This window comes from Physcomitrium patens, chromosome 3 (genome assembly GCF_059467195.1).
Source record: "Physcomitrium patens ecotype Gransden chromosome 3, ASM5946719v1, whole genome shotgun sequence".
In the NCBI taxonomy this organism is placed as follows: domain Eukaryota; kingdom Viridiplantae; phylum Streptophyta; class Bryopsida; order Funariales; family Funariaceae; genus Physcomitrium; species Physcomitrium patens.
In genome coordinates this window covers 19231004-19243992 of record NC_143412.1, presented here as the reverse complement: position 1 = coordinate 19243992, position 12989 = coordinate 19231004, and the positions used below count along the sequence as shown (strand labels likewise).

The 12989-nt window shown below is 38.2% G+C and overlaps 2 protein-coding genes across 10 annotated transcripts; one reads left to right on the top strand and one right to left on the bottom strand.

Annotated features, from left to right (window-relative positions):
* Positions 1-4566: 4566 nt before the first annotated feature.
* On the top strand, positions 4567-9956 carry LOC112280441 (uncharacterized). Of its 9 annotated transcripts, none has more exons than XM_024515947.3 (8): positions 4567-5031; positions 6147-6359; positions 7036-7554; positions 7723-7787; positions 7944-8075; positions 8319-8483; positions 8772-8937; positions 9195-9956. In XM_024515947.3, the coding sequence occupies exons 3-8, from the start codon at positions 7038-7040 to the stop codon at positions 9359-9361; spliced, it is 1212 nt and encodes a 403-aa protein (XP_024371715.1). In that variant the 5' UTR covers positions 4567-5031; positions 6147-6359; positions 7036-7037; the 3' UTR covers positions 9362-9956. The 9 variants fall into 9 exon arrangements, with proteins under 9 accessions (XP_024371715.1, XP_090105261.1, XP_090105263.1 ...); XM_090249135.1 differs by having other exon boundaries at positions 4589-5031; positions 7044-7554; XM_090249137.1 differs by having other exon boundaries at positions 4591-5998; positions 7044-7554.
* A 753-nt stretch (positions 9957-10709) lies between these two features.
* LOC112279634 (uncharacterized) lies at positions 10710-12034 on the bottom strand. The gene is made up of 3 exons (XM_024514267.3): positions 11711-12034; positions 11235-11578; positions 10710-11106 (listed from the first exon to the last, which is right to left on the bottom strand). The coding sequence occupies exons 1-3, from the start codon at positions 11888-11890 to the stop codon at positions 10935-10937; spliced, it is 696 nt and encodes a 231-aa protein (XP_024370035.1). The 5' UTR covers positions 11891-12034; the 3' UTR covers positions 10710-10934.
* Between the last annotated feature and the right edge of the window lie 955 nt (positions 12035-12989).

Sequence of the window (12989 nt, the reverse complement as noted above, 5' to 3'; positions counted from 1 at the left end):
TATAATATAACTACTACTTCTTCTATATGCAAGAATACAATAACTATTTCTTAATACAAGAAAATATCAATACAATCTAAAACATTAAAAAATTATAACAAATTATATTCTTATGGTATTTATAAATTTTTTAAAAAATTCAATTAAATATCACTATATTTAAAAATATTTAAATTAATGAAATTAATTTTCTCTCTATAATATATATATATATATATATATATATATATATAGTAAAATAAATCATCTTAATTAAAATTATTATTTTATTAACAACTATGCAAAGACAATGTTTCTAAACATATGATTGAGCTCTCTCTCTCTCTCTCTCTCTCTCTCTCTCTCTTTTTTTTTCTTTTTTTTTCTCTCTCTCTCTCTCTCTCTCTCTCTCTATATATATATATATATATATATATGTATATGTTATAGTAAACTTCAACATTTAATAAAAATAAACACAAGTTTAAGAATCAATATAAAATTCAAATAATATAATATTCATTGCATTTAATGTTTTAAAAGTTTAAATTGTTTTTGAAAAAATGAAAATTAGTCTATTCTTAATAATTGGTCGAAAAAAAATTAAATAATTAAAATTAAATAAAAATAGAATTATAACATATAGTATTATTAAGTTGAAATAATATTTATTAGTGAATATTTTTTAAATATTTTAAAATAATCTGAATTTCTTATATTTGTTTAATAATTTTTAAGTCTTTGATTTAATTTTATACTATTTTATCTTTAAAATAATATATTAGACTATAATATATATATTAAAAAAAAAGTGATGATAATGGAGTAAGTTCATGTTTGTATTTGATTTCCAAATCACGTATGTCAAATTAAATCTCATTTTTGTATAAATTATTTAGTCTTTTATAAAATTAATTGTTTCTATAATTTATATTATGAAAAACATAAGTAATTATTTTTCAATATCAACTATATAACAAGGTATTATAGTGAAAAATAAATTAATAAAGTTAATTTTAGTCGCTATTTTTTTTATGGTAACAAAAATCTTAAAGTTTTAATTCTAAAATAATTTATATTATTTTGATTTAGAGTTTTTAGGTACTTATGCTAGTAATGAAAATTTCCTATGCTAATACTGTCTGATCGTAAAACTTTATGTTTATGTAATTTTATATTATCAAACTAAGTATATACATTTTAAATTCAATGTGATTACCAAAAGTTATTAATGAAATTTATAATACAAAGAAAATTAAGGACATTTAGATTTATGCAACACATGCAATAGGTCAACATGGTAACTATGAAAAACATAGAATTATAATTAATAAAAATAAATTACGTTAGAGTGTTTTTTTTGTAGCCTATAATCTGAAAAGGACATATACTTTCGCAATGACCAATTTAAATTAACTAGAGAAAATAAAAACTTGGTAATTATACAATTAAAAATTATTTTAGTATTTATTTATGTATTTTTAAAACTTCTTTTAAATATATATTTATCAAATAAAAAAATATTTTTATACTACATTTAATTAATTTAATTCTTATTTTATTTTTTAAATTTTAAATTTTAAAGATCAATCTCTTGTTTTTTATAATTTATATAAAATATAAAATTAACTAAACTTGTAGTTTTAGTAAAAGTGATAGTATTAAAAGTAAAGCAAAAGTGAAGCAATAACCCAACTTTTGTAGACTGCCAAGAGTAGCATTGCAAGATCACCATGCATGGAACTTGGAAGCTCCCAACAAATAAATAAACTAACAAATATTTACTATTGGGCACTTTTTTTTGTTGCCAAAAGCATGGATTTCATTAGAATACATATATATATATATATATATATATATATATCTATTAGAAGAATACAGAACAATTTTTTTATTATGATTTCTAAATTCAAAGTTATTAGAAAATCTTGATATATGATTCAAGTAGAAAAAATAAACTAATCATTCAAACAATAATCTCAATTTTGTCTCTCTCTCTTTTTCTCTTTATATATATTTATATAGATATATAAATCATGTGAACATTTTTTTGAAAACCAAAAGGCTTCTAAATCACTTGTGTAAGTTTCATAATTCTATAATTATAAATTTTTAGTCATTAAGAATTTATTTTTGAAAATTATATTTATTTGTAATAAAAAGAAATGATGTAGAGAAATAAAGAAAAACTTATTGATCTACTATGTATGTAAGAAGGTTTTTGATGTTTTCAAATACTAATGTTACTTTCTTAATATGTATATTCACATTTATTTATTTATTTCTATTTAAGTAAAAAGTATGTATATATATATATATATATATATATCCAATACACTACAATTTTTTTAATAAGTTTTGCAATCAAATTTGGATATGATCTTTTAATATTGATTCTTCTTTTCTTATAAGAAACATTGAACCTTTCTTATTGAAAAATGCTTAAAAGAATAGTTATAATGTAACAATCGATTTAATGAAATATATAGAAATCGAATTAAAAAACATAATATTTGAATAATCACGCTTCTATTTAAAAGAATTTATTTATAATCCAGTCATCATATGCTGTTTTTGTAAATATCTAGTGGCAATACATGAATGTACACAAAAACCATTCATAAATGAAATGAAGAAAAATAATAAACTTGATGTATAGAAAGTCATTTTTTAAATTCATGATCCAAAAATAAGTTAATCATTTTTGGAGATTGATTGGAGTTTGACAATCTTCCACAGATCCCAAATCACCATTTCTCGACCATAACAGAAAATGACTGGTAGTTGAAGTGGTGAATGAACGACATATAAATTGTGAACCCAACCTTCTTAGATATATTATCTGGGTCTAATTTAAACAAGAATATTGATTCAATTTGTAATTTTAAAAATTAAAATAAATTGTGAAGACTTGGTAATAAATTATTAATTCTAAGAAGTAATCCATCAATGGATTGGGTTGAACCTCAATGAAGTGATCACTGCAAGAAATTTATTACCAATAAATTATTGCTGTAGAAGTGTGGTAAGTTTGGTTTTCATGCTTCTAAAGAAATTCAATCAAAGCACCTCACGAATCTATCACAACATAAAGTTCAAAGTTTTCATTACCTTTTCAAGTCTGAGGTTCCAAATTTCTCTGTAAAACTTATGACATGAATAAATAAAATCTTTAGCTTACAACAAGTTTCAGAAGAACAACCACTTTAAGTAAATGTAAAATTAATCGATGAAAATAGCTATAAATCTCATCAATGAAACACAATCTACAGCTCACAGTTTTTGTAATCTAATTACAGGCATGACAAACATGAGTTACAAAAATCAATGTTATGCTAAAAGTAGCATCAAGGGAAGATTTGTATGTGGGGGTGTGTGTGTGTTTTTATTTAGAGAATCAACCTGATTTTAATTCAGATGGTGGAATGTTCCAAAGTGGTTTTTCCAACTACTCCAGCTAGAATCTAGGTGACCATACAATCATAATTTTCTGGATTCAAAATGATCTAAAATTTGCTTAAATATTAACAATGATGATACTATCATTATCATTGAGTCCTATGAATTGTTCATTGACTGTTTAGAAAAACCTTCTATGTAGTGGCATAGGCAATTACCCAACAAACCAATCACAAGGTCTCATCTAAACTAATCATTTTTGGTTAGTATCACTTGCTGCATCCAAAAATGTGAAGAAAGAGAGGGTGATTCCAACAGTATTCTATGCTATTCTATTCAGAATTATTATTTTCTGGAAATAGATGAAATCTTCTGCAATTGTTTTAGTAGCATCTCTAGTAAAACATTTGCTTCTTGAAACAAGTGTGGGACATAAATATAAACTGATATTGTTAGAAACACAATGCTACTGGTTGCACACAGCAGCATTTTCAGTACTTGAACCAAGCTTACAACAACCACACATGGTCATCAGCACCAAGAACACAAAAAAACAATTTTTTTGCCACTAAATGATAACCCTTTGCTCACCATGACTTAACTGCAACTCAATCCAATTCAATGACAAAAGCAAGAATGCAGCATTCTGCAAAAGGAAGTCCTGGTGCAAGTCCATGACACACACCCACTATAAGACTGGCAAAGACTTTAGGAGTAATTGATACCAGGTGGAGGAGGAATTGCCCAGGCAAAATATTATCAACTGGCCACCTCAAATTGCATGCCAAAAGAATAGGATGCGTGGGGGGGGGGGGTTGTAAGTACCATGGGAAACTGGGATGGGTGTCCATCCTGTACGTTGTAGTAGTAGTATAACAAGTGTCTGTGAACAACTAACTGGGTGGTAAGAAGAAGAAGAAGTGAAATACAGGAGGAGTCAAAACAGAAGGGAGGAGGACCAAATAAGAGTGAGTGAGTGAGTGAAAGAGAGAGCCCGCGAGAGGGGGTTGGCAGGAGGAGGGCCAAAGAGAGAGGAGTAAGATGCAATGACTTATTATTCCAGACCACACTAGACTTAAACGGAAAAGTTGCTGTAGCAACCTACCACGCATCATCTAGCCCGGCTACCTGGGTAGTAGCTAGCTAGCTATACACCGGCCGAGCTGAGCAAGTAAGCGCCGTGGGATTGAGAGTTGTGGAGACGGAGTGAGACAGAAGACAGGCAGGGAGGGGAGAGAGAGGGAGGGTGCTGTTATTGTTGGCGTGTTTTTGGTTTCGCTTTTAGGGTGAGTGAGGGAGAGAGGAAGGACTTATATAGCATTTTAGGAACGGGATACGTGACCAGGCGCAGCGGCGTGAAAGGAAGTTAATTACACAAATTCCGGACTGCATCGCACCACTGCAAAGTTGCGGCGAGAAGTAGCAGTTCTTCTCCCCTTCCTCCCCCGCATAGGCAGGCAGGCTCGCTGTTTTCGTTGCTGGGGGCCAGGGACAACCTCCTGCTCTGCTCGCAAATCGAGTCCTTCTTCATGGCACCTTTGATGCCGCTCAGCTGCTTCTTCTAAGTAGTGGCATCCCTATTGGGTCTCCCTCCCCTGCTCGTCACTCCCCACCTCGTGCTGTAATTGCCTGTGATCAGGAATGGAAGGACGGGTAAGCCACATCTAGATGTTAGGAGCCTTGGTGAATTCGAGCTTGCTTTTGTCAGTGAGGAGCTAGCACACACACTCTTGTTGTTTGCTAGAGCACTCGACAGCAAAGTTCGGGATGCGCGGTTTCTAAGAGTTGAGTAGCCTCGGGAAAAGATTGAGGGACCGAAGGCTGAGGAAGGTGTTGAATCGCCGCCGCTGTGATTTTTCCATTGTTGTGCTCGGCGCCAACACGATTGCTGTTAGATGATGAGCAAATTATTGGGCGTCTAAACTCTCGGAGTTGGCTCAAGAGGTCGTCCGTGCTCGCAACGAATTGCAGTGGAATGAGACGGTACGGTGTACTCGGTGTGTAGACAAGGTTCTGTGAAAAACTAGGGCTACAGCAGAGACGAGTGAGGGGGGATTGAGCGGAAGCATCGGCAGTGTATGTGAAGGAGTTGTTGCCGACACTTGCTTTCTCTCACGAGATTACTTGCTGAGGACGTCTTCCTTGTATTTGTCGAATCCAAACTCTCTAGGCTGTGCGAGTGCTTAGCATGTTGCTCGGATGAAGCGATGGTGTTGTCGCTCGCGCATAGTGTCCAGTGTCAAGCTCTTCAGCTGCGGGTGCTAGCGCGTTTTGCTTCGTTTTTTTACTCTACGTGGAACCCCTGGACAGTACTTCTCTTTCCTTGAGTGGAAAAGTCTAAAACCCTGCATACGTGGTCTATCGTTCGAACGGAGTGGGACGCAATCTTCTGCCGGCTTTAATTACTGGAGGTCGCATTATCGCTCCCAACTTTTGATCACATTTGCTTGAAAAACCACTGATCGTCGAGTTTTCAGCGGTACCTGATAATGTTCTTGTAGGATTGTTTTTGTGAGCTGAAAGCGTAACACCTCTGACCCGTACGAATGCCTCTTCAATCATCCCTGCGCATGGCCTATGATCCATCCATATGACTAAGCGAATCTAAAGCGTTACGTAGGTACTGTGCTCCTGAGCGACTTGAGTGACGGAGTTATATAGGTGTTTAGAAGCAGTGGTGTAGTGACCGAGGTTACAAAGTGTCAGTGTAACTCCTTGTTTACCATACTCTCATCGCCAGTGTGTTTGTGTTGGGTTTTGGTGGTCAGTATCAGAGACGATGACGGCTCTGCTTCTGTTGGGAGGAATATCGTCAGCGCCGACCGACGCTGGATTGCGGACATTGATACGCCGCTCGTAGGCTGATGGGGCAGCTATAGTGGTCTTTCAAGCTGTGTAAAACAAGCGCAACTGGTAGCGACATTAATCAAACACGCATTATTTCGATACCACTTAAAGCACGAAACTGCTGACGAGAACAAGTAAGTGAAGAAAAAAATGATTTTAAAGAGCTTAACGTCTGGAGATGCAAGGCTAGAATTGGTTCTTGCCAGATGATAAACTTATGCTCTAGCTATCAAGCATCTAAATTGCAATCTGGTTCCTCCGCACAGAACTGAATCCTTTATCGGTTGAAGGTATATTGGAGAGGGAATCAGATGGGACATTAGGAGGGCTAACTATCTGGGAGCATTTTGTCCCATAGTCGAACCTGGTTTTGGAACCTCTACTGTGACCCCGAGATAGAAGTGAATCCATTGGCTTGTGCTGTCTGTTATTTCTCGCTTCTGTATTGTCGCAGTGTCCCTGGTGCCGCCTAGTTAGTGCCGTTTGATGTGTAAGTTTATTACGTATACGTTTCTGATATGTCCGAAATGTGACTATTTGAGCGCTGTTTGAACATTGCACATTTCGAAAAAAGATTGTGTTTTGTTTTGTTTTTTTTTGCAATGACCGGTTACTAGCTGTCGAATAGCTGAAAAACTAATGACTCAAAGCATCATTAGAAGCTGTTGTGTAGAATCTTGTTGACGGCTTCACCTCTCTTGTGACATTCAACTGGGTCTGCATCTTTTTTTCTTCGTAGCATCAGCTTCCAACGGCTACTGTACATATTTCTTGCAACGTCGCGAGATTTTAAGGTTGTTTTCATGGTAGTAATGCAGGATCTTGTCGAAGGGATGCAACGTCCAGGCGGCGGAAGCGGCGGAAGTATGAGCAGCCCCCAAAGTGGAGGAATGGGTGGTGTACCGGGGCAAGGGTTGCACACACCAACAGCTATTCGACCTCCGCCGCCTCCATCACTGAGTAGTATTACCCCTTTGCATAGTATGAGCAGTGCCCTCCCGGAGAGTGGCCCGTCTGGTCCTCGTCCAATCAAGACTGTGGCACCGCCGTCAAGCTCAGGGATGAGCATGGTTATGGTAGACCCAGGTGCCGGGGGTGGGAATGGGAGTGGCAGTGGGGCTGGGGCTGAGCAGACTCGTAAGAGGAAGCGAGGGAGGCCTCGCAAATATGAAACTGGCGCTGGATTAACTCCAGGAGTCCCTGGCGGTGGTTTTCCTGTTCTTCCATCGCTTCTGCCCGGCCCATCCTCATCGCCATATTCGTCCCCTGATAGACGAGGAAGAGGGCGTCCACTAGGTTCTGGGAAGAAGCAACAATTGGCTGCTCTAGGTGAGAGACATGCTCTTTGACAGCTAGTGTAACAAGCTATTTGGTCTTCGAATTCAAGTAAGAGTTATTCGGATGTTATTTGGTTCTTTTAATCGTCGTCTTTTTGTGGGAGCATTTCCTAGCGTGTTGGTTTCTAATCCTGTTCATGCTGGTTTATTGCTATTCCAGGGGTTGTACTAGCGGGTTCAGGGCAAGGTTTCACTCCCCACATACTGACTGTAAACACGGGGGAGGTATGAACTTTCTCCCCCTGTGTGCATCGCCTTCGTTGTTCTACATTTGGACATTTTTGGATTTTAACCAGAACCATTCAGATGTCTCGAAGTGTATTACCATGGTCGTGAATGGATTTGATTAGGTTACTGAAGACTATTATGTGCCTATCACAGGACGTGGCTACGAAAATCATGCAGTTTGCACAGCATGGTCCACGCGCAACGTGTGTGTTGTCAGCCAATGGTGCCATTTCCAATGTGACCTTCCGCCAGCAGTCGTCATCAGGAGGCACTGTGACTTACGAGGTATGACAAGTCCTTGTTTTTGTATCCTGAAGTATTAGTGGAAGATAAGATGCCAATTGTACTAGATTTTGCACGCTTTGCTAACGTTTCTACATTCTCACCTTACATGCACCTCATCTTCACTGATGCATCTAAAGATGAGAATATTGGCGAGATGGATAAGATTAGCCCCAGCAATAGAGAAATGACCTCAGGGTTTTGTGCAATACTGTTCAACTTATCCAACTGTGTTTCGGCATCCAGGGTCGCTTTGAGATACTTTCTTTGTCAGGTTCGTATCTACCTACGGATCTTGGAGGTGGTGCTCGGCAACGGACAGGGGGTTTAAGTGTGTCTTTGGCAGGTATTGATGGGAGTGTAATCGGTGGAGGTGTTGCCGGAATGCTAACCGCTGCTTCTCCCATACAGGTATCCCTACATATATTCGTTTCCACGATTTGATACGTGAAATAGACTGAACTAGACTCTCTGATTGTTCTGCTGGTTCAGCCCTCTCTACATGTTTCTCACGTTTGTTTGGGGTGAGAGGTTTCCATAAACTGTTGATTTTGTATTCACCACATTATGCTTTAGCAGTAACTACTTATGCTTAACCTGACGACTGGACGTTCTTGTTTGGTGTCCTTTTCGTTGGATCTGTTGTTAGCACCCCAATTTATATGGTGATTTTATTCTCCTCTCGTTTGCAATATACAGGTTGTTGTTGGGAGTTTCCTTTCTGATTCTTTCAAAACTCAACCGAGGTCCAAATCTCCACTCAGCTCTGGACCAGGAGGGTCGTCTGGAGCTGGAACAGCTCCGGGATCAGCGCCTGGAGCTCAGCGTCCTACACCACCCAGACTTGAACCAAAACCAAGTTCAGGTACACTTAAACGCACCAGGGTTTAGATGTGTTGTGGCTTTTCATTTGCTGGATTCTGTTTGTTTTTGGGTTCAAGGTTTATTTTTATTTGATTTTGTTTTATTTCATTTATTTCTCTAGTTCCTTAACAGATAAATTGCTGGATGCTTTAGCATGATCTGTTCTGCTGACTTCATGATTCTAGCTTGTTTACATGTGTTTTGTTATTGGTGCTTCATCGTGGACATCTAACAATGATGGACTCACTGTGGATGCAGCATCTGGTCCTCAGCAAGCACCATCCGTCCCTTCACTTCCTGGTCAATCCTCCGTGCCAAGGCCGCAAGCCATGAGTATGTTTCAACCGACGTTTACTTGGCAATTTCCACCCGTTTCAGGAGAAGGTCGGAGGACTGATATCAACATCTCCTTGCCAGGTGGATAAAGAGTTGAAAGGGCATAGAAATTAGTTTCTTGCTGTTACAGACGGGGACCTTGACAACATCTACTAACTTTTTGGTAATCCCATGGAAGAAATAGGTTCGTTGTAGTACCGAGTACTATTGAACGTACATGATCTGCTTTCTTACATGGTTGACTGCTGCGAGTTGTCAACCAGGCTTTCACGGATCCAACAGTTCCCACCGCTGTCGTCATTGCACAGCTTGTGGAAAACAGATATTTAGTAACATTGGTTGGGGAAAAGCTAAGAGGGGATGTGGAGGGTTAAATTTTTTTCATCGTCGTAACAGGCTTTCTGTGAATAGAACCTTTTGAGCTAAGTGTAGAGTTAGTTCCTAGTACAAAGCTTTCGTGCACCAGTCTAGCTGTAGATACAGTTTAAATTCCTACGCACCAGCAGTAGTTTTACATGTGTTTGAACATTCAAACCTGGGCGGATGCTTATTTATGGGATCTTCATTGTACCTCTGTTGAATGGGGGTTGTATTTTGGAACATTAGTATGCCATTAAAAGCATTTCTGGCAAGACCTTGGACGGTGTTGCGGTGCCTCATGAAATGCGGAACCCTACTAAACCATACTGAGACGGACTTGAAAGTGCTTTGCTCATAAACCCGATATCGGTTATGAATTTTTTCAGTTTCTTGGGTGTTGAGTTACTTCACAGTTTCTTGGGTGTTTTATTTATTTTTATTTATTTATTTATTGTCAACTATCGTTAATGACAAATTAACTGCAGTTAATCAACATCTCCACACCCCATGTGAAGACTAGCAGAGTGGTGGACGAGGGATTCCGGGTTCCTGCTACAACGAATAGGAGCTGGGACTAGAAGTCTACTCGTGTATTATTGTGCTTGGGTCGGCTTGTATATTGTCATTACTTCTCTCGTATAGGTTGTTAGTTGGATAAAAGATGCGAGTTGGCTGCATTTCGCTGTATTTGTTTTCAGCTACATTTGTCAAACTCAGTACTTTCCTGCTTATCAATACGTACACTTCACATCGAGTTGTATTCATTTGTTCTCCGTGTCTAGTTACGATGGGGGAGGGGGGGGGGGGTTGAGGTGGGGACGGGTGTGCGGGCGCATTTGTTGGAACGCAATCATGTCGCAGGGAAGGACTGTGTTGATGGCAAGTAAGCGTATGATGGAGGCCACACGAGTAACTGAGCATCACCGCCGGTCGCATAGGCTAGTAAATAGGTTCACGCTACATGAGAAGCAATCGCACAACGCTCGAGAGAGATCCACAGGTCAGAAAGAGCTTTTGAGAAATATCAGAGTTTAGTACACTAAATGTTGCAACATCAGAATCATTCGAGAATCGATCGACGGACATAAATGAACTCTCTGTGCTCAAGTAATATCTGTACATGTGTAACTCCTCCAGGAGTCGTAATAGGCAACCTCAGGCTAGTCTGTTCACTCCTGGTCAATAATGAATAGTACTTCCAATGGAGGTGACTCAAGGGCAGAGGCAACCGTTAAGTTGAAAGCAAATTAACGACCGTTGACAATCACTTCAGTAGGAGAAGAGGACATCTAGTCCGCTCTATCATAGCTTCAACTTGTATCCCAGAAAAGAATCGATTTTCTGCAGTTGATGCAGACGCTCTCTGAACGCCTTGTTGTCCATTTGATCGTGTACCCAACATGCAAATCTTTCGTCTAGTCCTCGCCTCTCCAAAAAATTATGAATCTCTACCCTTAATTTTGGGCTAATTCTCCTGAATGCCACATGTACACATCATTAGGTCAAGGTTTAGGGTTTGGGGTTTTGAGAGTTTCTACCAAACTGCTACTGTGGTGCTCCTTGGATTGGCGAAGACAGGTACTGCGTGCGTTTCATGCTTACCAGAATGCTGGGAAATATTCGTCCTCAATCTTCATGTCCTTCTTTTCTCGGTAGACGATGTGGTTGACAGCATATCCTCTCCGATCGCAGTCGACATTCACTTCGAGTGCTTGCGGGCCGTCTTTCGTGATAGTGAGGGTTATGTTTACAACCACCTTCTGCTCCACTGATTGTTCCTCTTCCAACTCCTCAATCACCAACTCTTCTGGCGGGCCTCCTCGTGGATGGAAGAAAAGCTCACACCTAACCTGGATGTCTTCTGGCCCTTTGCGCCGGGTCAGAAGCAAGTGCAAATCGCCATTATCCTTCAATTTGAAAGGCTTTGGAGGCGACACACTGTAATTCTGCAACCGTCTGAATTCAGGCCATCAGAATCTCTGCAACTAGAGAGACAGTGACAATCCAGTAAAAAATTTGAAACCACAATGCACTCTAAAACCCCAGAAAACTTTTTTTCAAAAAATAAAGCTTACTACCTCGTAAGCCTTCTTCATCCTCTCGATCTCTGCAGCCAAATACGACGGTTCCTCTTTCGCCGGCTCCAGGCTTCCCCTCGACTCAGCAGCCACCGCTTTTGCACACCTCACGAACAACGATGATCCAGAGGCTCCCGGCAGCAGTTGAGCACTCCGCCTCCATGCCCAGGAAGAAAACATGGCGATCCTAACGAAGATGAGCAAAGGGAAGCTAATTCACTGAAAGTTTGTTGCCTGAATGCGAAATTCTGCAGGCAGAGTCAAATGAACACCAGGACAGTCACACACACACTTTTAAGTCTCAAACAGTGAGTGAGTGCGTGAGTTTTGTACAAGTGAAGTTTGTCTGTCAGGCAATGCTTCAGTGTAAGTGCGGTGCCACTCTGGATTATTATTTCAGGACCTTTTAATACTTTTGGGGTGCATCACTTTCTAAGGCAAATGCGAAAGCTAAAGGACACACATTCCATCTCTCAAGCCCTCACAGCTCTCACTCACTGTCTGCTGAACAAAGTCATCTTCTTTCTTTCTATTCTTTTTCTGTATGCCAGATCCAACATGTTTTGTGACGGTTGTACAGAGTACTGTAGAATATAATGTGAAAGTTCAAGGTGATCAGTGTCTGTTTGAGTTTATTTATTCATTTCTTTTCAACGTTTGCAAATAGCTGAATCTATAGAAAACCCTAGTTACGTAGTGTGTTAGAAGAATAGGTTTGGGTCACCAACTTTGTTTTAGGTAGAAACATTTATTCTCAATTCAGCGTGAATCATATTAACTTCGTGATCATTGATGCTAGGAATCATTTTACAATGTACAGTTATGAATATCTGACAACATGCAAGGGGTATTCTTATTGAGTACTAGAATATGTTATGTGAGAAATAATGTTGTCTAATTGTCTAAGAGAGTAGAATTATGATAGTAATGTTTAAGTAGATGTAGACTTGGCAATGAGAATAAGTCCTGATTTGAGGTGCACAAAGTGCCAAAGTTGTTTACAAACTTTTGCATTTTAGATTATTAGATGGTAGATTGATTCTACCAAAACTAGCGTAAAATATGAACATTAATGTATTTTTGATAACAATTTTTTTTTTCAATTTTTAATTCATTTTTTGCCAATAGTGATAAATAAAAAGATTGTATGTATTTGATTTTTTTATTTGATTTTTTTCATTATATAGAAATAGTTATATAACATGTAATTATTATTTTTTTAAATCTTTTTACTTTTAATTTGTTTCTAAATTTTTATTTTTCATATGTGTATGATAGT